This window comes from Mastomys coucha, unplaced genomic scaffold (genome assembly GCF_008632895.1).
Source record: "Mastomys coucha isolate ucsf_1 unplaced genomic scaffold, UCSF_Mcou_1 pScaffold18, whole genome shotgun sequence".
NCBI lineage: Eukaryota > Metazoa > Chordata > Mammalia > Rodentia > Muridae > Mastomys > Mastomys coucha.
The window spans coordinates 45,897,318-45,923,658 of record NW_022196900.1 but is presented as its reverse complement, the minus strand read 5'-3'; the positions used below and the strand labels follow the sequence as shown (position 1 = coordinate 45,923,658).

The following is a 26,341-nucleotide window of genomic DNA, read 5'->3' as shown; positions in this document are numbered from 1 at the left end:
GCTCCTAGACTGTGAGCCTGCAGCTGTACCATCAGCACAGATCACCAGATTTTTGTTTATGATCTATTTGTGGTCTATGGAATTTTTATCCAGTTTTTGAAACTGTCCAGGCTACTCTATTGATTTTTATTGTCTTATAAAAGTTTGATATTGTTACCTGTTCAAAAGGGAAAGAATTAAAATAACTTAATTTCTTTGCTTTTGTTTTTCTATTTTTCTATAGCATATCTCACTCTGCATTGGATTACTAGAATATTTTTTTATCTTGCTTCTCATCCTTTCTCCAATTTCAAAACATTTGAGAGGAGAAAAAAAGATCCTATACAGCCTTTTGTATTTTCATTTTCTTCCAGGGCAATGCCTTGCACATAGTTGATAAGATCTATTGAATTGAATTCACTTCATTTGAATTTAAGAGTAGTAGGAAAAAAAGTATGAATCAGGTCTTTGAAAGAAATGGCTTCTTGACCATTAGCACTGTGCAAAGTATACACAAGATGGAGAACTTTGTTCCCTAGAGGTCTTGGGGAAGGTCAGTGGCCTTTGAGACTGCCTATCAGAATGCAGGCTCTTTGGAATGTTGGGTGATACAGAGCTCTGCTTCATCAGCAGCCTTAGATGGGATGTTCATAACTAAAGCACATGAACACATAGCTGGTGTGGCTAGAACAGGGTTGCACATCAAGAAAGTGGCTCTCTGGGGCTCATGCAGTCATTTGATGGCCTAGCCCTCCTACATTGATGGAGAGGTGAAGTATTTTCAAACCTATAGTAATTCAAACAATGTTGCTTCAACCACTAATTTTAAGGAAGAAAAAAAAGTAAGGTCTTAAGTGATACACTTTGAAAAAGACTGCTAAATTATTTAAAATTTTCTGTTTAGGTAAGAAAAAAGTATATGCTAAGAATACACTTGAGAAAAGGAGCCTGGGAAAATACAGGATGAAAGCGGGGCTGAGCTCTAAAGGCTATTCACAGTGAAGAGTCAAAGGAAAGGAAACATCATCAATGCTTTTCACCCTTTCTTCTCTCAAAACCCTGAACTTCACGGGGAACTTGAACCATATACATCAGCTACTGCTTACAGCAAGATTATAAGGAAAATGTAGTGAGATCTCAAAGATAGCCTCTCTTAAAGGTCATAACTTCCTCCATAAAGAAAGAGGACATTTAAAATGGAAAAAAAAAGCACACATAAGGCTAAGTTCCCAGAATAAAGTATCAGGACATGGTTTAAAAGCTAGCTCGTTAAGTAAACAATGGTCCCACTCACAATACTTAACTCAAAGGCCCATGGGATATCTCTCAGAGAGTTCCCCTTCATCTTCAAGCTGCTGTTAGTCTACCTTCAACATCTCTTCATGTTAATCTGGAGATTTGATGTTGCTTATCATTTTTCAGCTCATGGAAACCAGGCTGAGCACAAGCAAGTATCTGCAAGTTAGCAGCCTATGCATGGCAGCTTGTTTGGTTTCATTCCACAGGGCGCTCTGCCAAGGGATGAACAGCAGTAGTCATTTCTCTCTAAATCACTGTCAAGACCCTACTTCAAGCTGCTATTTGGTTCACCAGAGGCCAGCACACAGCCTATAGAATCCAGAAACTGGGGGGTTGGGGAAGGCGATTCTGAAGAGGACTGACTTACACATTTATATCTTCTTGACAGGCAGAGAGGCTCCTAGGAAAGGGAACAGGGGTGGGTTGGGGGCAGTGGTGAGGATTTGGGGGTGTTTTCAGCTAGGGCACTTGGATTTGTTCTTCCTCCTGTATTTAATTTGCACGTTTCAAGTTCTCACCAGTTCAAATGCTTTTAACCTGGTAGGATTGTAATTGCCATAATAAACTCGAATATCTCTTTTCTTTAAAAAACGCTTATGTTGTTTTAAAAAATGCTTGGCCTTTAAAAGCCTCTTCTATTTCAGTTTTGTTCTTTGCTAAGTAAGAGTCTAGATCATCTCATGCCTGTCTTATAGGGTTAGGAGCACAGGATTTGATATTTATGAATCTGGCAGGGCCACGTTAAGCTATTTCTCCTTAAATGCTTCAATTTTTCTATTAGTAAAACTGAGGCACAACTCATTTTTCAGAACTTGTGAGAACTAAATGAGCTAGGAGTAAAAGCCATTAGACCCCACAACTGACATATGTCAGATATGAAAAATGTCAGGGTTCATTTCTTCTGCTGGTATTCTACATCTGTGACTTTGACTCTGGGTTATATGATCAGTTTTATCTGTCACTTCAGGGAAGAGGAGTATGGCACAGAGAAACTATCACCTTTGCCCTCTTGGCCATTTGGTTAAGATTAAGTGAGAAGCTGTTTGTGTAAGACTATGGAACTTGCTGGCAGATGGGACTCATATCTGCTTTCCCCAATACAATATATATTCTAAGTCTACAGAATGATGGATTCATCCTTGAATTCCACTCAACAGCTGAAAGCTTAACTGATAGAGATTTCAGTCTGCAAAAGTCCTTCAGTTGCCATGGTACTATTACTAATGAGAGGCACACATGCTACAGGTCTATCTGAACATTCACCCTAAGGTATTCCAATCTGGCAACAGCGAAGGATGCAAACCCTGGGGTTGACAGCAGGTGCTTGGCATGAGCAGCCATTCACATGAAAACAACATGGCCTTCAGAAGAAGCACTTTCATTTCCTCTTAGCTAGTATCATTGGAGTAAAAGGTAGACTCAGCTCTACAGTCTAGAAATGCCGGCTCATGTTGCTCCAAAGCCATCCTTAACCATCATCAACACTCCTTTGACAGTCCCTGAGAGAACGCTTAGTAAAAATCAATTTAGGGGAAGATATACCAGAAAGATGCCATCATGCAGAAGACAGTTGTATCACTAGATTCTCTTTTATATCTTCTGCAACCATTTGGAGTTCTACATACACCTAGAGTTAAGTGTAACAATCATCCCTTACCTGGGGGCTTTAGTTGTTCTGGATGAAAATGTGTATTTTTATGAATGTTGATGCTGATGGGATTCTCTTGGTTTCTGTTTCACTGGTTCCCACCCTCTCTCAGATTGCCACTTTATATTTGCCAAGCAAATGTCAAGAAAAGAACTAAAATTTACTGAGCACTGCTCACACACACATTTGCACCACTGCACTCTCTGTAAAGGAATATTACAATATTAGCAGAGCTGTTATTCTTGCATTATGATTTAGGAAACTGAGGCTACAAAATGTTAGAGAGATTTTACCCCAAACACAGAATTTGTACCAAGTCTGAGGTCTTTCAACAGAGCAGTGTTTACACCAGACCTCTCCTGGGAGAGGTCAGGTTTGAGGGAAGGGATACAAAATTGAGAACACATGAAGGAGAAAGGAAAAGTGGAGAATTAGGAGTACAATAAAGATATGTCAAAAAAGCATTAAGAAAGAAAGGAAATGTGGGGAGCAGTCAGGAGAAGGCTGAGGGAAGAAGAAAAGCAGAAGGCGCAGCCCATGAATGGGGGGGTGGGGGGAGCACCCAGTTTGCTTGGCTAGCTGCCCAGCCAAGAGCACAGCAGAGAGACCTATAGCCACAGGAAGGAATCTGTGAACCATTAAAAATTGTTTATTTCTTTATGCCACAAATGATAAAACAGTCATAAAATGCAATGGTTGTTTTCCCAGAGTAATTGCTGTGAATATTTTCGACCATTATTCTAAATGCTCAGTGTTGAACTAGTATAAAAGCAGTGATGTGTTTTGAACCCGAATCAACCTCCAGTTGTCACACAACACACTGTGTACACACTGCTGGAGAGGAATTTGCTCTCAAGATCTTCAAAGCTTACTGAGTACTGATGCTATCACAGGTTGGACAGGGGCTCTTTCCTCCAAAATAGAAAAGTCACTCATCACTGCTCTCTTGTGAAAACGTGTTTGCCTCTCTTATCTGATTCTATCATAAATAATATTAATGTAGCAATAATAATAGTAATCAATATCATGGGCCCAACACAGGGAAAGAGAACACTGTTGAAAGTATTCTTCCTCCAGAACATAATTTTCTTTCCAGTGCCTAGTAAGGAGAAGGCACACACAGAAATCCACCGTTCTTTAGTTTAGTTGCCATCTCACATTGACCCTGGCTTTGTGATAAGCTAGAGTTCATATGGTAGACTGATTGATTCCTTAGATATTATTTTGAGTCTGCACACCAATTCTAACCCAGTATTTTTCTGGGTAAGGATAGCCAACCATTATAACTAACAAACAACTAACAGCCTAACCTAGGAAACAGAAACTGTATTAAAAGGAAGGAGCTTTGCAAGTCTGCGCATTGGTCGAAGAGGAGGCCTAGTGTTCTTGTTCTAGAATACCCGGCCCTGTCACTAGCAAAGCAATGAAAGTTTCCTCATGCTGCCAGAGTAAGACTAATCTTTAGAGGCTCAAAATGATCTAATAATTTACCTTTTAAAATAATGTCTCTATTGGGGTTGGAGCTATTAAAGTACTCGTCTGGTACATAGGAATGAGGAAAGACCCTGGGCTGATCTGCAGAACAACATAATCTGGGCATCGTGGCACATGCCTGTAATCCCAACCCCTGGGACATAGAAATAGGAGGCTCAAGAATGCAAAGTCTTCCTTGGTTACGAAGCTCAAAAAGTAGACTTAGAGCATTTTTTTTTTGTAAGATGGGAGGATGTTGAACAATGGTAGGGCCACTGTAGCAAAGTGCCATATGCTAGTGGGCTAAATGTTTGTTATTTATGGATATTTATTTATATGTAAGTCCAAGTTTAAGGTGTTTGAAGTCCTGGTTACCTTGGACACCTCTCTTCTAGGTTGGGGATGGCCTCTCTCTTCTCTTTCTCTCTTCCTCTTCCTCTCTCTCCTCCTCCTCCTCCTCCTCCTCCTCCTCCTCCTCTTCTTCTTCTTCTTCTTCTTCTTCTTCTTCTTCTTCTTCTTCTTCTTCTTCTTCTTCTTCTTCCTCTTCTTCCTCCTCCTCTTTCTCTTCCTATCCCTGTTCTTTCTACTTTCTCTCCCCCTCTGTTTATGTGGGTCTTTGTACATCCTGATCTCCTTCCTGGCTATACTATATTGGAATCCAACCTAATGTCTATGTAGCTAAATTGTTCCTATGAAGATCTCATCATCAGATATGCTTATAATCTGACATACTGGGTGCTGGGACTTCATGCAAATGAGAGGACATAAGAGAAGTAACCCCAGGTGGGAAGAGGGTGCAAAGGCAACACTGTTGCGACCAGTACCACAGTATAGGTATTGCCTCAGTGTTCCTCAAAATGACCCATGATTTGGGAATTTTTTAATGTTTCAAACACAAATATAAAACTAATTGAATAACAAAATACTTACATCAAATCTCTTTATCTTTAATATTTTCTCATTAAATTATACTACCAACAGAAAATGTACATTTCTTTTCTCAAAATGTAGAAACACTATAAAGAATGAGAACTGTGACTCCACTCATTCAGTCCCTTCCTGTCTGACATTAAGTAATCTCTGCAATCGGTTTGATCCACATCCTTCAAGACCTATAGCTGTATCACATACCCATGCTCAGCCCAACTTAGGGAACCTTAAGGCAAGATCACTGTATCGGTTACTGTATATGTATATATATATATATATATATATATATATATAACATTTATACATATGTTATATATTATATGATATATTATATATAATGTACACACACATACACACATATATATGTGTATATATACACATATATAATATATAATAGTATGTATATATTGTATACTTTATGCTATATATACTACACCTACATACACACACACACACACATATATATATATATATATATATATAAAGAGAGAGAGAGAGAGAGAGAGAGAGATTAACTGTAGACTAAGTTTTTCTCACTTAGGAGAACTTAGAAGAACTTTATAGCTTTGTGCGTATATACTTATTCTTTTAAATGATTGTCTAGCATTCAGGCATTGGTGCATCGTAGTTTTCCTGGCTGATTCTCTTCTATCTGTTTTCACTTTTAAACTACCACAAACATTGTATTTACGTTCTTCTTTGTATATTTATTAACTAGGTATTTTGACAGGTAGTTAATAGAGATCAGAGAAGTTTAATACATTTGTTTCAAGGCTATAGATAGTAGTGACAATGCTCCAATTTAGAATAGATCCACTTATTCAGTGAGTCAGTGTGGCTGTCAGACTTCAGTTCCCCTGGAAAACAACAGTGAAGAAGGGATCTTTATGTCCCTCCTACTTTTCTTATCCATATACCAAAGTCCTCTCCGATACTGTCAAGTACAGAGTGCATGTAGAATCTAGAGGGGAGGAGACATTGATCCCAAACTTCCTCAAAACCAGTGGCTGTCAACCTTCCTAATGCTCTGACCTTTAATACAGTTCCCTGTGTTATGGTAACCCCCAACAATAAAATTATTTTGTTGCTACTTCATAAGTGTAATTTTTTATTGTTATGAATCTTAAGGTCAAATGTGATATGTGACCCCAGAGGGGTTGTGACCCATAGGTTGAGAACCGCTCTGCAAACCTACCAGAAGAAGACATGCCCAGGCCAAACTATACTCATCTCAGAGATGATATCAGCACAATGGAATTTTCCTATTTTCAACTGCCTGGGACAAGCCATGAAGAAAGGATGGGTGTTGTGAGAAGCACATTTCTTTGGTCCATGCTGGAGGGAGTGAGTCAGCCACAGGGAGAAGCAGCCAGGATGCTGAGGGTAACTTTGGAAGCCCCTCTGGTAGGTGGGGATCTTGAACATTTATTAGGAAGAAACCAACATTCTTTCCCTCAGAATTTCCTTCCCACTTGAGAGAGACTTTGTACTTGAGGTTAAGAAATCCCTCCATGCCTTCTATATATTTTGCCTGAGAGGGGCTGGCTTGCAGCCTGGGGGAGGAGAAACACAGAGTGGGTGGTTAGAGCAGCTAGTTTCTAGTCAGTCTCCTCTTCCCAACAGAGCCCATCACTCTGAGTGAGCAGCTAGGAATGCCCCTATAAATAACATGCTGGGCGAGTCCAGATTCTAGCTCTGATAAATATCTCACCTCTTTCCACACAATAGGCCCTGTGCTGCACCTCATAAAACCACACACCAGGGTCTGGAGCAATCTAGGCCCCTTCATGCCTTGCCCTTCACACATACTAACTAGTCTCCAATGTCACCTCAGAGAGAACTTCCTGACCACCCATGCACAGCAGGCTCCTCAGTCCCTCTCCACCACACCACCCTGCTTCTTTTTTTATTTTTCACAGCCTCTATTATGTAAAACTGTCTTCTTTCTTTGCTTAGATGTGGACTCTCGGTCTTCACCAGCCAACTTTGAACTTTGTGAGAGTCTGGACTGCTTCTTTCTCTGTCATTAGCATCTCTAGTGCCTAGACAGAGTACCTGCAGCATGGTAGGTCTCAGTTGGACTTAAGAGAATTCCATCCTCATTTCTCAAAATCATTCTCTCATTGTCGCTTGAAACTTATACCCTCTCAACTTTTAAGGATCCACTCAAATGACATTTTACTGGAGATGGCATTCATTCATCATGTACGCAGATTTTGTTCATAACACTACTGATGCCCAAGTAATTTTTTTTTTTTTAGGATACCCATAGGGCAAAAGAAAGACACACCAGTTTCACACATAAGTTGGTATGTCCAAGCAACTTGTTAAGTATTGGTGTCCTAGTTACTCAGTATCAATTTGAAAGAACAATACATATAACTCCAAAAAAAAAGGATTTTGTTTCACTCCTATTTTTATTACCTATGGATACAATTTTCTATTGGGCACAATACAGCTTCTCTAAGCGTGAAGCACATCAGGCAGTGTGCTGTATAGTTTTATGTCAACATGACACAGGCTAGAGTCATCTGAGAGGAGGACACCCTGACTGAGAGAGAAAATGCCTCTGTAAGATTGGATTGTAGTCAAGCCTACAGAGCATCTTCTTAATTAGTGTTTGATGTGAGAGGACCCAGCCTCTCACATCAGCCTTGTGTGAGTGGGACTATTCCTGGGATTGTGGTCCTGGTTCTATAAGTGAACAACGAGCAAGCAATGGTGAGCAAGCCAGTAAGCAGCACTCCTCCATGGTCTTGGCATCAGATCCTGCCTCCAGGTTCCTGCTCTGTTTGAGTTCCTGTCCTGAGTTCCTTTGATGGGGAACCATGATATTGGAAGTTTGAAGCACATAATCCCTTTCCTCTCCAAATTGCTTTTATCATAGCAATTGTAACCCTAATTAAGGCAGACTGTCAATGCTACTCTCCATTTAGCACTGGCTACTCATTACTCTTGTTTATTGAGCCTATGTTCCATTAAAAGAAAAGGTGCTATAGAGGAGAGAACAGTGCTTGAGAGATTTGTATATTGTTCAATGGGTGCTGGGAAGTGCTGTGTTTTCTTTTCATGTTGAAGATATCCTAAGGCAGTTCTGAGATTCCTGATTCCTCCTGCACTGGGCACCACATGTGTATATGGTAAAATGATCAGATAGCATCCTGATGGGACTTTTTAGCTTCCTGTGCTTACCTCCACATGGACAATGCATATCACATGTTATTTCATTGTGTGTCTGTGGCTTTGCTTGACATAAAAGACTTTCATTTCCTCAGGGATAGCTGTCCTGCCTTTATCCTGATAGCATCAGCTGAATATGAGCTGGGAAGTCAACAGATGTTGGTGACATATATGGTTATACAAGGGAAGGAGTGAGAGAGAACAAGAAGCAAACCCATAGACCTGTCAAGTAATATCGCATCCTATATCCATCTTTCAGAATAAGAATGACAAAGATCATAAAAGGACTGCAACAAGATGAGGAGAACATGAACATAGTCTACACCTTGGAGTACCTCGGATGGAATGATCCAACGCACAGACTCTGATAGACTCCCACAGATGATTTTACTACCTCTGTTCAGACTGCAGGGATATGCCACTGTTAGGAACTCCAAAAGTTGGTTTCAAAATCTGAACAAGGAGGACCTGTAACAGAGTTATCATTCCTGAAGGTTTTTATATTTGGCCTTGGATATAAAGTAGCAAGTATTATGTGACTTTATTCTATGCAAGAGGTGCCTGAGACAAATGGACATATGGATCAAGCAGGATCACACCATTAACAATCCTGTGCATGTCATGACCTTTCACAGCCTCAAAGATGAGAACTACTAGATAAATAGATTGTCAAGATGCAGCAAGTTGAGAACTCTACTCCATCCATCTTGGCCCTCTTTACTTGATTCTGTTACTGGCTATAAATGTTTCCACTGCAGTATAATTGAGTATGTGCTACCACTGATATCTTTATTGATCTATATTCATATTCAAATACAGTACAGCTTACATATACTTTACACGAACTCAAAAGTTTAAGCTGGAAGCATGCATGAGGTTACTTGGTTCAACTTTCACATTATTTTGGATGTAGAAGCAGAAGCTCAAAGAAAGTTATAAGCTTGCCAGGTTCACTGTGTTCTTTCTGGCCAAAAGAGCCAATACCTTTGTCTCCTGAAAGAAAGAAAAATGCTGCCTATAAGATATTCCAGAGCAACAGTGCTGGAGACCACAGAAGAGAATTGTGTTAAATGGAGGATGTGGCAAAACAGCTGAGAGAAAATCCATCTCTAAAATATATTCCAAACCTTCTCACCAATGCGATGCTGGTCCAAGCAACCATGGATGCTCACCCAAACTATTGCAAAATCTCCTGGTCTTCTACTTTCCGACCATTCTCAAGAGTGAGCTGAAGCAGTCTGACTCATTGAACTACAACTTCAATTCTGCTTCCCCTGCCTTAAGTTTTTCCAGATACTTTGTATGAAAAATATAAGCACCTGGTAGTGCCTTGCACCACCTAGCTGCTTCCAACTAAGAAAACCCTTAGCTTTTCTTGAGGGCCTTCAACACTCTTACCCTCACTGAGGACCCTCTAGACTCACTAGCTTTATGTTTGTTTTGAAAATACTACAGTCGTTTGGACCTCAGAGCCTTTCCACTATCTAGTCAGTGTAGGAAGTTTATCATGGAAAGTCACAGCTGGTTTATTTCAGTGACTTACAACTCATTCCTCAAGTAGGCTTTTTAATCATCCTAATCTGAAGCACCCACCAAGCCTTTGAATTTCTGCACAGCAGAGATAACAACATAATGTATTGTGATCTCTTCCTTTTCCCTCCTTTCCTTTCTCTCTTGAGCCCTTCCTTTCTCTCTACAGTTCTGGTGACTATAAAGCCAAATGCCTCATGGAGACTAGGCAAGCACTCTACCAATGAGCTATACCCACAGACAGACATTTTCTTTTAAATAATTTTCATGTTTCTAATGTTGTCCTTCATTATAGTATAAGCTTAAGAAGAATTGGATCTTGCTTATCCATATATCCAAGGTTGTTTATCATTTTCTTGATCACTAAATATTTTGTTTTAAGAACAGTAAAGTGTTTCAGTGGGGTGACATAAAGTTAATAAAGAATTGGGTAACACCAAAAGCTATCATAAATATCTTGGCTCATTATGTTGGTGATCTTGGTCACCCTCCCCTAAATACAAATTTATGTGTTGGCAAAGAAAGATAGAGAATAAAGTTTCAAAATAGTAAAGAAGTTTTCTAAATACTTGTGGAGTCAATGTAAAATATTAAGCTCGAAGGATTCAGGTTCGAAGTTTAACTTAAATAAAGAACCAGCTCCAAGATGTGGACGGACTCAGGTGCAGGTCATCTCTACCTACACATCTTGCTTGAATGGTGTGCTAGTTTCATCTGTTATTTACTTCAACTTTTTTGAGTCTTGTCTTCTAGGGAGTGCCTTACTGCATTTTTAGAAATGAGGATACAACTATAAAAGGGACAGTATTGATGGGCAGTGTCCTTAGGAATTGTATTAGCAGATTTTCTGTTGCTGTGGTTAAAATATCGCAACTCAAAGCAACTTACAGAAAAAAAATCATTTACTTTGGCTCACAGCTCCTAAGGAATGAGTCTGTCATGAAGTTGGGCATGGCACAAGCAGAATGCATGGCAAGAGGCCCAAGAACCAGAGAGCTCACATTTCCAGCATTAAGCACCAGGTAACAAGAATCAAGTGAGATGGTGCTATGAGCTTTCAAACTCAGCTCCTGATGCTACTTCCAGGAAACTACACCCCACAAGGGTTCCATCACATCCTCCAAACAGCACCACCAACTGCCGACCAAGTCTTCAAATATCTGAGTCAGGGGGGGCTTTTATCATTTAAACCACCACAGGCATGAAAAGACTTTGGGCTCAGTTAGTCAGGACTGTGTGAACTCTGGAAGCACTGGGAGGGCTTTGATGCTTCTGCATTGATACATTTCCTCATTCATTTCTATTTTTCCTTATGTGCACAAGTGTATGTCTGTGCATGTGTATGTGCATATGTGTAAGGTATCTACAAGGCTCCAGATATCGGATCCTCTGGAGCTGGAGGTACATGTTTGTGAGACACTTGACATGGGCACTGGGCCTCTCTGCAAGAGCAGCAAGTGATCTTAACTGCTGAGCCCTCCTGGCCCTGGCAATAAATTTATTAAAGTCTTGGAGCTGATTCTTTTTTCTCAGAAAGTCACAAAAATTGGAAAATGTTTTCCACTCTTCATCTTCCTTTGGGGAACTAGAATTTAAAGAAATTTAGTGTTTAACAGTTTTACAAAGAAAAATAGTAATGAGATGAAGCTTTCAAGACCCAGTGGTTCAGAAGTGTCCCAGAAAGCTGTCTAGGGAAAAGGTGTATCCCTGAAAGCTGAGTTGAGGGACTCTCAGGTTGCCAAACTCAGCTGAATTGTCCTAAACATCTCAAGTTGAAAAATAAGAGTGTGAGTATGGAAAAGAGCTGTTCTTAGGAGATTTATTCATTTATTTATTTACTTAATGGCAGTGTTGTTTCTGTCACAGCCAAGATCCAGGAAGAAAAATCCATCAATTATTTGAAGACCCTCCATGCTCATAAAACAATCAGTATCAGTTTGATTCTCCAAGCTGTAAAAATTGGACTCATGCAGTACTGTAAGTTGAAAGTGATTTGAGGTCAGAGGCGGCCTGCATTGACCCATGTAAGTGCTCAAAACAATACTGAGGAAGTTATGAAAATTTCTGAAGTGTGTTTAAGGACAGGACAGACAGTCTGTTGCTCAACATGCTGACCGTTCATCTACAGAATACAACTCAGGCTATTTCTGCTAGCCTACACACTCAAAAGGCAAGAAGGAAGATAGGGAGAATTGAGTCACAGCATGTTTATTAAAAAAAAAAACTAAACAAACAAACTAAACCCAACCCTGTTATCTAAATTATTATTATCAAGAATAGAGGGCTAGATAAAACTGATAAACTTATGTACATTTCCACCAAGATATCTTTTCATACCATTTCAAGAGGTTTTGGGTATAAGCCTAGCTTTTTACAAGGGTGAGACAATTCATCATTCCAACTTTTTTCATACCATTATTTGAACAGATGCTGTCAATCCCATTTAAAGAATGTCAAATCAGTCTCCATTTGTTTTAACCAGCCAACAATTGAATGACATTTGTATGTGAGGAGGAAAATATAGGTGATGATGATGGACAGTGTATTATTGGACATCTTCTATCCTAAGCAGAAATGAGGCTCCAGCTACATAAAGATTTCCATCAAATAATTATGCTTACTCCCCAGGGTCACACCTGTATGTTCTCTTCAGGAATTTAAAACCTGACAGAGCACTTTCCCGTGGTTTTACTCTGTCATCTCTGTTGTAGCCTTCAGTCACATGCAATGTCTGCACTTCAATATTACTCAGTATTTCTGCAAGTCTTCAAGCCTGGCAATCATCATCCCTATAGGACCAGCCCCCTTTGCTGCCCAACACTTGTATACTGAGTACTCACGTCTACTCTGGCTTATTTAAGACTTTGCTTTCACTTCCTCATTTTCAATTTGCATCTATCTTCTAAGAGTGAAGTATGTAGTTTTGCCATTTGTCAAGATGACTTGATTTGTCACCAGTCTCTGAAGAAGAGTGGTGTGGTGTCCAGGGCATTCTTACTGCCTCAAATCACCATTTATCTTTCATTTTCAACTCAGCTTTGTCATTTTTTATGTGTGTGTGGTGCTGGGAATTGAACCCAGAAACTTACATATGTTAGCTAAGTTGTGCCCTCCTGTGAGTAAGAGCCCCCAGAAGTCCCATATATGATGCAAGCAAGCAAGACTCCTTGCTTGAGATATTTCTTTTACACATTTTATATTAATAATGCTGGTATTTGAATATCCTCTAAAAGTCATATTGAAATTTTATTTCCATTGTTACAGTATTAAGAGGAATTGTGTTCCTGTCAAAAAGGATTAGTTCAGCCCATTCCATTTGTTCTGACTTACCCAAACTGCTCTTGCCAGATGCTGAGACCCAGTTCCTGAACTTCTCAGTCTTCAGCACCAGGTTCTATATGAACCTGTATGTTTGTTTATAAACTGCCCAGCCTGTGGCATTCTGTGCACAAAATAGATCCAAATAAACAGTTCATACCCACCTACCCCATTTCTTCATTAATATACTTCTTTGTTCTGTTCCAGTTTTCTTATATTCCTAATAAACTATGGATCTGTCAGAATGTGATGGGGGAAGAGAGAAGGGAGGGGCTGTGATTGGGATGTAACGTAAATAAAAATAAAAAAGTATTATTTTATGTGCATAAATGTGTTTCTGCACACATGTCTGTGTATCATATTTGTATCTGGTACCTGCAGAGACCAGAAGAGGACATTGTGTCCCCTGGGATTGATGGTAATTGAACTATGCTGTGGGTGCTGGAAACTGCACTCAGGTCCTCTGGAAGGGTAAACAGTGCTCTTAAGAACCACTGAACATCCCTCCAGCAGACTGTGTTATATCTGATACTTGTTCTCATCCTTCATCTAGCATTCTGAATCCTCATTTTATATTCAGAAAATATCCATTATGGGCTTAATACATATTCATCAACTGTTCTAGTCCCCAGGAACAACAGATCGAACAAAATGAACGAGGTTCTTGCCTCTGTGAGTATGCAGGTACACACAACCAAAGTAACCAGTAATATGGATTTGAGTAGAGAACAGTTCTGTAAAGAGAGTTGAGTGGTGCTTGGGGCAGTGGTGCCACCTTTAATCTTATCATTTGGGGGAGGGTGTGCAGAAGCAGGCTGATTTCTGTTGAGTTTTAGCCTGGTCTACATAGCAAGTTCCAGGCCAGTCAGGGCTATAGAGAGAGAGACCCTGTCTGAATATGAAGTGGAGCTGAGTGGTAGAACAGTTACATTAGGAAAGATGGTCCAAAAGGCCACTCTGAGGGAGGGACATGTTAACTGAATCTAAACATGAAAGTGCCAACCAGTGAGGGAGAGCTTCCTGAACAGAGGGATTACACAGTGCTCACAATCTGCTCTTTTCTTCCTTTACACCAGCTACACCCCAGCTTCAAGTGCTTGCCTGTTTCTGCCTGGTCATGCACAGTACCCTTAGCTTTTATTCCTCTAGGACAAATTTCCTCTGGGGCTAAACCTTCATACATTGTCTCTCCCATATATTACTGGATCCGGCACAACTCAGCTGTTGCTGCACAACCTACTTTCTGAAGGCAGAACTGCACCATAGTCTCAATCCAGCCTCCCCTTTGCTCCTCTGTTTCCACTGAGTCCATGAACTTGGAAGCTAATGTTCAAAGCTTTTCATGATATGATCTTAAATTATCTTTCAACTCTTTCCTGCATGTTGGCAGGCACAAGTGACTAACATGATTGCGCATGTTTAATACTCCTGCCTCCAAAGAGGCCCACAGTGTTCACTCCGATGGAGTAACTGTCATCTCCTCACACACAGCATAGGCCAGCTGTACCCCTCAGGCTCTATTTCACTCCATCTTTTCCTTTAATTCCCTTTAAAATTCTCTGTTGTCATCCCAAACAACTTCACCCCAACTGGCGTTTGTCATGTTTGCCCAGGAATGAGGTTATGTGTCCGTCCATCTCGCTCTCCCCACCCCATACCCTGTAGCAGATGTTGAGAGCAGTGACCACGTGTTATTTATCCCAGTGCTAGCACAGTGCCCCACACGTAGCAGGCATTAAATGTTTGCTGGACAGATGAAGGCATTCAGCAAACCTGAGTCTGATTAACTAATATTTATTTCATGAGACTCCAAGTGTTTTTCCTTTTATTTATTTATTTATTTTTTTATCATTCCCTGCCTCATTTCTCATGAGAGCTATATGTGAAAAGACAGAGCAGGGAGAAATGCAGTTTGTTTTGAAACAGTCTAGTTAGTTTTAATCTGGTTGAACCGTTAAAAGTTTATACCGGGGAGCATTAGAAATGATTGGATAATCAGTATAGTATGCAATAAATAACTGTTTGTGAACTACTAATTGATTGGCTTCCCACTCAGGATCCATAAAACTTCTTAACATATCCCAGGGCTGAAATATTACAATCTCAAACCAAAGGAGCTCACACTTACCACATTACTGCATGTTCTGTATCGAATATTTCTTCCTTCACAGCTCCTATGTCACAAAAAAAAAAAGAAAAATTAGCAAATTTCATTATTACCTATGAAAGCCTCAAAGTTTGGACTAATTTCCTCTCATGATTTATTCTTAATATGAATACGAAGTCTTCATTTTCCTTCTAAATAGATTCTTAGATTATCAAGATTGTTGGAAAATATCTTTACACACTGAATTTTACACACTCATCCTTTGTCATGTAAGTAATTTCAAAGGATTCAGTAAATGAGGGCATAACAAACCATCTCCATGCATGTGTTTTATCTAGGTTTCTGACTGCATCTTTGAGACAGATAAAATTCTAGAAGCAGAATTACTGAAGAAACTTTGGTAAGGCACTTGCAGATTATTGCCAAATTGCATTCCACAAAGGGTGTGCTATTACATACTCCTACCAGCACTACATGGGAGTTTCCATTTTACTAAATTCTCATGAATAAAAATAATTGATTTTTGCTAAAATATTCAGTGATGACAATGGGTGAACAATAGTGCCCTTCTCTTCTCTTCAAGTGAACCCACGCTTCTCAGAAGGCGAGTAAAACCATGTTACGAAATGATCATGCAAGGAGTTATCAGGCATGGAGTTCCAGAGACAATTTTAACTTTGTCCTATATTTATTAGCTCTCCTGAATTAGTGGAGTGATAAAGTGTCATCATTGCATTCATTTTATAGATGAGATGATGCTTAAAGAGGGCTGTCAACCCCCACCCCCCAGTGCTAAGTGGTGGAGTGACCCTGACAACAGGCCCCTGGGTTTCAGGACCTAGATGTATAATCAGACCTTGCAACGCTCCTAATGCTTCCTCATCTTTCAGTTCAGAAAACAGTTTGGAACTACTGTTTCAGGCTATGAATGAAATGAGTTTGTTCGATGCCAAGTAGTGAATATGACTTGTTCATAGAGTGATGCATAAAAACAGTGATTGGTTTTAAAGATGTTAAGAAGAAAAAAATGGCATCTGAAACACACATTAGACTAAAGAAAGCAACTTGAATACACCTGCTTGAATAATTTAAATAAGCTTTCTTCTAGAGACTATCCTATACCTACCTTTGCAGAATTTACCAGAGTAATCCTTGGAAATATGAGTAACAACATATAGCTTAAAAGATTGATTCAAATACTTTTGATTAAGGTAAAGATTGACTGAAACACTTTTCATTAAGGTAAAGATTGACTGAAACACTTTTGATCAAGGTAAGCAAAGTAATAACAAAACCAGAGGAAATGATTTTTATATTTTCCAAAGGATAACCCTTAATTACCTAGCATTTAGTATTGATTTACAAATTACTTATGCTCTTAAACAATTCCTTTTTCTATGTTATATTATAATTTAATTGTCTATTTAATTTGAAAAAATATTGCATTAAAGTGACAGTGTTCAAATTTGACAAATTAGTTGTTTATTATTATTAATTACTATTATTATTAATACTATTACTGTTATTTGTGATTGAACTTAGGATCTTGCATGTGCTAGGCAAATGTTCTACTACTGAGCATATCTCCAGCTTTGAATATGTACTCCTTATTGAAATATCATAATATGTGAATGATAAATTATAATAAAAACACTCTGACCCTATGTTTGCATATTATCTTTAGCTTTTCAACAACTGCAAGACTGTGATATTCTCACTTCACAAATGAGGAAACTGAGGCCGAAAGTGTTAAGCAGGCTTACAGCTATACACACAGACAAGAGACCCAGGGATTTGAACCCCAGGCCTGACTAACTCAAAAGTAAAACGCCAGAAAAGGAACAAGATGTGAGAAGGATGTGTGGGATACTAATGTTAGATAGCACATGTCAATCTACTTGCTGCTTCTTGAGTATGATAAATCTTCCCATAATGCAAATCTACACACACACTGGGGCATCTTCAAAAGAAACATGCTCATCAGTAATATGCCACATGGAGGACTTCAGTGCAGAGGAGCTCATTTTCAAACCATCAAATTTATTATTATATTTAAATATAGACTTTTTTTTCTCTAAGTAGCAAAGTGACTCTTTCACCACAAGATTTAATTACTGTCATGTGTGCATTTCTCCATCCTAGGCATTTGCCTTGACACAACATCTCACCCGAGAATTAAGTAGTCCTTCCTTTCTTTTTATTGAAGCTTGTTAACCTAAAATATCTGAGTGGACTCCTTCACATCCCTGGAGATGAAAACCAACAGAACTTTCGATCCAAATAGCTTCAGTGGGGTAGGATTTATGTGGGACTGTGAAAGGCAGTCTAGTTTCTGGTTGAGCTAGGTTGGTAGTTTCTGGTTGAGCTAGGTTGGGAACTTCGGTGACCCTGCAGGGAATAACCCTGCAAGGGACGGTAGGCATTTTGCTATGCTCCTGGACACCAGGCTCCTGAAAGGATGCTGCAGCTCTCCATAATTCTGTGGCCATCAGTCACATCAGGGCAATGCCCCAAGCCCCTCCCCAGGGAGAGGAAGTGACCACAGATCGCATAACCTCAAGACAGATCTCCATTTTAATGAGTTACCTAAAGGCCTGAAGGGCTTAGCCAATTAAACTCTCCTTCCCAGACACTCCTCCCTGCAAAAAGTATTTAACCTCAGGCCTGCCCTGAGAAAGAGGGTATGGTTTACTCATTGCCACTCTCCCTAATGACAATAAATGCCTTGAAACCATGGACTATCTCTTTTCATCCAGATCTGCCATGGGGAGCAATGGAACAGGCCTTCATCTAAAGAGCCAGCTACTAATCTCACATAGAAAGCCTCTCAGTGCTCACAGCCATGGCCTTCACCAAGCCAGGCTGCCCTCCTAACAAGCCAAGGACTCTGTTCTCCCCGCAGGACCTAGCCAGAGCTCCTTTTTTTTTTTTCTCTTAGATATTTTCTTTATTTACATGTAAATTTCTCCATTCCCAGTTTCCCCTCCAAAAAACAAAGAAACAAACAAAAACAACCAAAACAAACCCCTGTTGCCTCCCACTTCCCCATGCCTGCCACCCCGCCCTCTCCCACTTTCTGGCCCTGGCATTCCCCTACACTGGGGCACAGAACTTTCTTTCAATAGGAGGAGGGCCGAGCTCCTCTCCTCCTATTGATGATTGAATTTGCAGTCCTCTACTATACACATGCTGCCTGAACAATCAGACCCCTCCATGTGCAGTCTTTGGTTGGTGGTTGAGACCCTGGGAGCTCCTTTTGGCCCCAGGTCCCAGGCTAGATCCAGCCTGTGGCCCCCACTCTGTTCTCAGCTCTTCTGCGGCATCCAGTGGTGCTTGGGGTACCAAAGAGTCTGAGAACCAGATGGCCCTAGCCCCAGTGCAGGCCAGGGGACCTCCAAGCCAGCTCTGGGTCCCCTGGGACCCAGACTGCACTCTCCCATCTCCAGAGCAGGGTCCAGACTCAGCTGCTCTGAGATCACCTGTGGGAACCCAGTGCACATAAGTGAACTACAGAGAGGAGCAGGTCCTTTCAGGAGACTCCATGAGATCCCTCAGCCCTTGAAGAGACAGTCATTGGAACTTCCAGATACTTGTAAATGTATATTCTGGTGCCTACTGTCTTAATCTAGGTTCAAAATGGATGCTGAAAACTTGGACTGGAAATGGTGCCTGTGTGTATATCTGGGGACATCTAGTTTTACCATTCAAGGCAGAAATATACAGGTGATGCCAGGCCTCACATGCACACAATGTGGTAGTCTGAGGGTCTAACCTTTCCCTTAAGATCAATTTCATTTTTGTGTCTAAAAGAGTCACCCCTTCAAGCTCCATCCTCTACTCCATACTTAAAAGAGTTAATCGTTACCTCTAGTGTAGTTTCTTAAACAAAAGGCAAAATGGATCTTGTTTATAGTGAAATATATTCAGGGAGGGCTTGTTTCAACAAGGGCCATAAGCCCTGTCTCTCTAAAAGTACCTTCATGTATCCATGATTACATTATACTTCTATTGTACGCTTTGAAATAATTGGAAATAATTCAAGTATGACTGTCTAGTGAGTACTTTATTAATGTTGGTAATCTGAATTTTCTTTAACAAATAGTAAGCATATGTACATAGCCCTGGACCCTGAACTTGAGCCTTAATCTTCCTACCATGCATTTCTGGAATCACCTAATTCAAATATTAAGAGATTGGCTTACAAAATTCTCCACCATCAGTAACATGCAATTTGGTAACATCTGGCCTGTGGAAACCTAATTTTAGTGAAAGGTATCTTTAATCTTCTTTGTAGCTACATTTAAGGTTGCCAACTCCCCCCCTCCCCCAACTCTGCTCCACACCCTTTGAGGTCAAACTTCATTCATTCAACAAAGCTACTCAAATTCAGCAAGCAATACAGCCCTAGTAGAAATTTAAGGAGGTATGCTGCCTGATACTGTCTTTCAGGAGAAGAGCTGGTTGGGGACAAACAGTTCTAGGCCACACCAAGGCATCGCAATCTTCCATAAGCTCCAAAGTAGCTTAAGGAGCCAAAAGTATATGGAGTCCACCTTTCAAAGCAAATTTAAACTGACTGAGGGGCTGGCGGGAGCATAAATTAGGAACTGGAGTTACAAGCATTATAGTTACATATTTTTGTAACCTCGGTTTTGTATTTCAACACGTCTGCTCTATAACAACTTCTCATTATAAGAACATAGTAACTGTACGGCCAACTTGGGGACCCTGACTTTTGTATACAGAGGGGGAGGGAGAGAGAGAGGTAGATGGAGAGGGGGAGAGGGAGAAGGAGGAGGAGGACGTGGAAAGGAAGAGGGAGAGCAGGATGTAGGAGGAATAGGGAGGATGAGGGGGAGGGAGAGAGAGTGGAGAGATTGAAAGCTAATGCGTAGGCTATATTAGATAGAAATGGAAATTAGGTTCAGGGAAAGCATTGTAAGATGCACTGTAAGCCAACCTTCCCCATGGCTATGCGATCTTCTTTCAATCCTAGACAATTAAGAAAGGTTTCTGGACTTTTTGGCAGATTCCTGGAGGCACAGTTAGGGGGCTGCAGCCCTGCAAAATCTAAACTTAGAGATGCATGAAACTCTTTTATGCCAAAGTTCTGAGTTTGTCTTATGAGGTTCCAGTTGTTTTATTTGCTATTATGAGTGTTTTTGTATGTTCTAAATCATAACTAGAAAAATCACTACCAAGTTGTTTTCCCCCTCCACCCCCCAATTTGATGTTCCATATATGTCCTCCTCTTTAAGTAAAGACGTGTTGCAACAAGCGAGCAAGTATTCACCAACATGGGGCAGGGGTATAAAAGCAAGGAGAGCACATGTGTGATCAAAAAGAGAAGAGTAACTGCAAGACCTAACATACTGTAACCCATGAGGATGATGTCCACCTCGACTGAAGCTCGACATGGCTCGGTGTGCACTTCTGAGACCATCTAAGAGAACCAAATACAGTCAGCACCCCCACAGTGAAACGAGCTCCCAGATAGTGCTTCCTGGTTAAGAAGCTTTTGTATATGCTTCCTGATTTATAGTCATTTAGCTCATTTGCTGAACACTGAGTATGAGCCAGCAGGAAGGAAGACACTGAGGAAAATACAAAAAAGATGAAGTCCCTTGATTCTGAGCAAAGTTATTAATTAGCTGACGCAAACAGACACTAATCAGAATATTGCATCCAACACTAGACTGCAGAAACAATGAAAGGGACAGTTTGGATATTAACTACAGAAGGAGTTTGAAAAGGAATAGAGAGGAATAACCTTTGTAGAGACGTCTTAGGTGGTATGATCTGCACAGGGTTCCAAGAATGTGACTAAAGAGAGGAAAACTGGAGAACAAGCCCTCTCCTGCTCCCACATTCCAAATGTCTATGCCCTTCTGTGCAGTTCACATCCAATATTGATGAGTATCTATTATGGACAAGATCAGACAAGATAAAATCATAGACCACAGCACCAATATTCTAGAGTGGATGCTGTCATAAAAGGAACTATAACATGTCCAGACCCTGTGAAGGTGGTAATATCACTTTATAAACATAGCTCAATGTTGAGGGCTAATGCTGGAAGTGGATTTAAGTAGCAGGGAGGATTCTGATTAAACGTCATGGCAGGGAGGGGACTGTAGGTGTCCTGGACTTCACATCAGGACAAGAGGCTTAGTGATGATAATTTCATAGCACTAGAAAATGGCTCTGTACCTGCCCAGGTGTTTGCTCAGTTTTAGGAAACCCCATTGTCCCTGGGTGATCTATGCCTTTGATTTACAAGCCTCAGTGCTAAGCAAGACGCCTGTTGTCCTCTTAGCATTCTATAAGCATTTCTTGGGATCAGGGAGGGAGGGAGCAGGAAAAGAGGAAGAGAGTGTGGAAGAAAGAGAGGAAGGGAGAGATGCAGGAAGGGAGGGAGTGAGGAGGAACGAAGGAGAAAGGGAGGAAGGGAGGGACAGAAGGAAAGAGAAGAATGGAGGGAGTAAGAGGGGAAGGAAGAACTATGGACTAAAGGGAGAAGGGAGGAATAGGTAGAAAGAAATGTCATAAAGATAATTTCAAGCCAGACAGAACTTTCAACATCACATTTGTCCTAATTTTTGAACCCCAGATCTTGATTAAAATCTTTCCACAACAGCTAGAGACTTAAAATGAAACTAAGCAGTTATGCAAGGGCAGCCCTTCTCCCTCTCCTCTGTGGCTTCCTCTCTTTGTGTATTGACACCAGAACCCACCTGGATACCTTCCTCACCCAATGCATTCCTTCCTTTGAGAGATGGGGATAGGGAGGTGAGGGTGAAGGATAGAGTGCTGCCTTTGGCTTGCCACCCATCTGTAGTATAGATGTTTACCCTATGTCTTTAAGATGTACTCACATGCCCTAAGGTTTACAGATGTTCTTATCTTTGCTTGGTAGCCAAAAGAGACAATGAGACTAAAGACAAATGTGTTCCTGCAACACACGTCCAAGGACTCCATCCTCCCCATGAGGAAAATGTTTATTATGACAAGCTAGTTCACTCCCTAATAGACTCACCAGATAAAATACTTGAGCTGAGAATTTATTAATTATCTTGGTCAGAGAAAATTTCCCCCAGGCTTTCTTTACATATTCCCCAGATGTTTACTGTAAAGTGGGGTCCTGGACAATCACAACAGTTTCCCTTCAGTCATTTCTACTGAGATGTTAAATGTAGCCCACTAATAGAGCTCTTTCCCAGCATGCATCAGGCCCTAGCTTTTATATTAAGAACAACTTTGAGTTTGTGCCCCTTTCTCTACCTAGCAACAAAACAGGCTGTAACTATACATCTGGAATCAAAGTCTCTCTTTAATGGTTACACACTTAGATTCTTAAAGATGAAGGACCCCTTTGACATTCTTTCAACCCACTGTTCTTGGCAAGGAGTGCTTGACTTCAGTGAGCACTCTCAACCCTGCCTAGTGTCACACAGCGAGAAAACAGTGGAACCAAGGTTTGAAGTCTTGGTTCATTTACAAGATCATTTACAAAGCAGGATGAACACTGTTTCAGAACCACTCACTTGGGAGCTCTGGTTCCCACAACATGCACATCCTCTCACCTTTTCGAGGCTTCACCCAAACTGAGAGTCCAACCCCAGCTTCAAAGTGGAGACTGGCTTTGTAGCAAAGAGACACCAAACAGTTTCATGACAGCGCATGGATATGCTGTCACCCAGTACTATGTACTATGGAATTCAGTTATATAATTCTTCTATTTTTTTAAGAAAATGTTTCTTTTGAGGATTTAATACATGAGTACAATGTATTTTCATCGTATCTATCTTTTGTGTCCTCCACTCTTCCAATGTCTTAAATTTATGCTTGATTCCTCTGTAACTATTATTGTGATATATAATGTATATGTCCTACTGAGTTCAATTAGTATTACTGTATATGGTGGATATGGTACAGGGCTGACTACTTGGGCATGAGCAACCTATCAGAGAGCTCATCCCTGAAGAAAACTGATTTGTTTTCTCACAACAGCCTTCAATCTCTTGTAGCCCTTTAGCGAGGGGTGAGACCTTGTGAGCCTCTCCTCTATCCATGCTGGGATGTGGACAGGTGTAGTCTTCTGTTGCTCTAATGCAAGCAATTATATTGGAGAGAGTCCATTCAAGTATAACCTGGAAGTATTTTCCTTCTTTATCCTCCATAAGAAATAAAATGATATTTTTGGAGGGAAGTTTCTTAGACGATTTATATAAACCATACAACCCCTGAGACACTGATCCAATCAGTCACTAACAACTTTGGAAGCTTTTTGGCTGTTTTTCTGTTTCAAGTCAGGGGCTCATATAATCTAGGCTAGCCTTGAATTAGCTATGCAGCAAAGTATTATCTTGAATTCCTGATTCCCCCTTGTAAGCACTGAGGTTATAAATAAGCAGCACCATGACCAATGACCTAAAGGCTTAAAGAACCATATGATAAGCTTAATGAATGTGATGAAAGGATATCTCCAAAATCACCTGGTCCATTTCTCACTTGGGCACAGCTGACCTTGACTGTAAAACTATAGAAAACTACTCAGAAAATGCATCCATGGTGTTCACAGTGAATCAAGCTCCTTACCACATTCATATCTTTTGATCCATGCCCCTGTTACATGGTGGACAGGGTCACTCTATAGAAAATGGAGCAAAGAATTTTAGCATAAAAAGAAAGAGCGTTCATTCTTTCCTTCATTATCTTACTTTAAAGATACAGAGTTCATATTTTTCTTAAGCAGCTAATGAGTTCTAACCCATATACACATTAAAAATCACTTAAAGAACTTTTTAAAAATCTGTAATGACAGAGCTCTATCTTCATAATTATTTTATCATAATTATTTTATCTAATTGATCTTTTTGGTGCCTAAAATTTGTATTTCCCAACGTTTTCTATGTCATTTTAAAGTACAGTTAAGAGTAAAAACTACTTCCACAACAAAAGAAGAAATAAAACACACATGTCATATCAATAGATATAGAAACATTGTTTGACAAAATTCAGTGTCTTTCATGACAAATCTCCCAGAAAGCTAAGAAGAGGAGGAAATTTCCTCAAGATCAAACAGCCCACTTTCCAGAAGCTAAAAAAATCACACTCTGAATCTTCCTCTAGGATCAGGAATCAAGACACAACCCAACTTGCCTATTTCTATACAAATGGTCCAAGAGTCTTAGCAGAACAGTGGGGCCAGAAAGAAATAGAAGATATACAAACCGGAGTGGAAGAAGAAAAATCGCCTCTCTGTGTAGCGTGAACTTTGGTGTAAAATACTCGATGCCACAAAAATACTTTACAACTGATTTAAAATTTCAATAAAATTACAAGAAACAAAACAAATATGAAGCTGGTTGTAAATCTATACACAGGCAATAGACTATATAGAAAGGTCAAGGGTCATATTTACAATGGAGTTAAAAAAATAAGTTACAGAGAAATAAACTTAATTAAGTCAGTGAGAGATTTAAAAGGTGTAAAACATCGATGAAATAAATTAAAGATGAAACAAAGAAGCTCAAGGAGGTTCACATGGAAGGAGAGCTGCCACTGTGAAGATGAGAAGAGGCATTTATAGATCCAATTCAATCCCTCTCAAACTCTAAGCATCATTTTTTTTTTTACATAAATAGTAATAAAAAATAAGTCCGAAGTCCATTTGGAACAGAAAAGAGTATGATTAGTGAAAAAAATCTTGAGAAATAACAAAGCTGAAGGTGTCACACTTCCTAGTTTCCAAATATTTTATAAAACTGAAATAATTGAAACAGTATGAAACTAGTATAAAGCCTTGTAGACCAGTCCAACAAAACAGGTCATCAAGAACTAAACTTACATATTGAGAGCTGCCCAATCTTTAACAAGGGTACTAAGAATATACAATGGAAAAAAGATGGACTTTTTAACAAAATGGCTTTGAAGAAACAATATTCACATATTCATACTAAAGAATAAAATTGGAATCATCTTATACCATATGTAATAATAAATCTGAAAATGTGACTTGTACATGAGACCTGGGATTCTATGCCCCCACCAAGATAATACAGAAGGAAAACCATATAAAATGGTTTTTAGGAACCATTCCTTGAAAATGACAACCAAAACATAGACAACTGTAGTGAGGAACAGACAAGTGGGACTACCACTGAAGATTCTACACAGTACACAGCAAAGGCAACAAGAGGGCTGCTAACAGAGCAGACAGCAGCATTTGTAAACAGCCTCAGATAAGAGATTAGTACCCAAAATGCATAAGATGTTCCTTGATTCAGCAGCAAAAAAGCAACCTGATTAAAAAGGGCAGTTTTTAAATAGCTATTTCTCAAAAGAAAACATAAAATGTTCAGAGGACATATGAAAAGGCATCAAACATTCTAATTGTCATGTAAATTGCAGGCAAAGCTACCTAGTGCTAGGGAGCAGGCTCAGTGGTGAAAGCAGTTGCCAGAGCAGCAGCAAACATGAGGATTAGAGTTTGGATCCCCAAAACCTACATAAATGCCATTGGGCACGGGTAGCCTGCCTGTAACTCCCGCACTTGGAAGGCAGCAACAGGAGATTCCGAGAGCAAGCTGACTAGCTATACTAGTCAGGCTGGTGAGCATTGCACTCAACTGAATGACCTGGCCTCAATAAATTCATGATTGAGGAAGACTCTCAACTTCAACCTTGGGCCTTCATATACACGCATACCCCACCACCACATAGATGCAAACACACATACAAACGTGTGCATACTGCACACATATAGAAAAATAATCAAAGCTACTGTGAGATATCATTTCATTCCTGATAGAATATTTTCCAAAATGAAAAAAAAAGATACATATTGCTGATAAAGGAGAATATTTTCTAACAAA

The 26,341-nt window shown here is 39.9% G+C and overlaps 1 protein-coding gene across 6 annotated transcripts in view; it reads right to left on the bottom strand.

Moving 5' to 3' along the window:
* Adamtsl1 (ADAMTS like 1) overlaps window positions 1-26,341 on the bottom strand; it is an 895,122-nt gene that overhangs the window by 306,037 nt on the left and 562,744 nt on the right. For all 6 annotated transcript variants that reach the window (XM_031377794.1, XM_031377795.1, XM_031377796.1 and 3 more), the window contains one exon: window positions 15,486-15,531. In XM_031377794.1, the coding sequence (XP_031233654.1) occupies window positions 15,486-15,531 (46 nt within the window). The remainder of the gene's footprint in view (window positions 1-15,485; window positions 15,532-26,341) is intronic.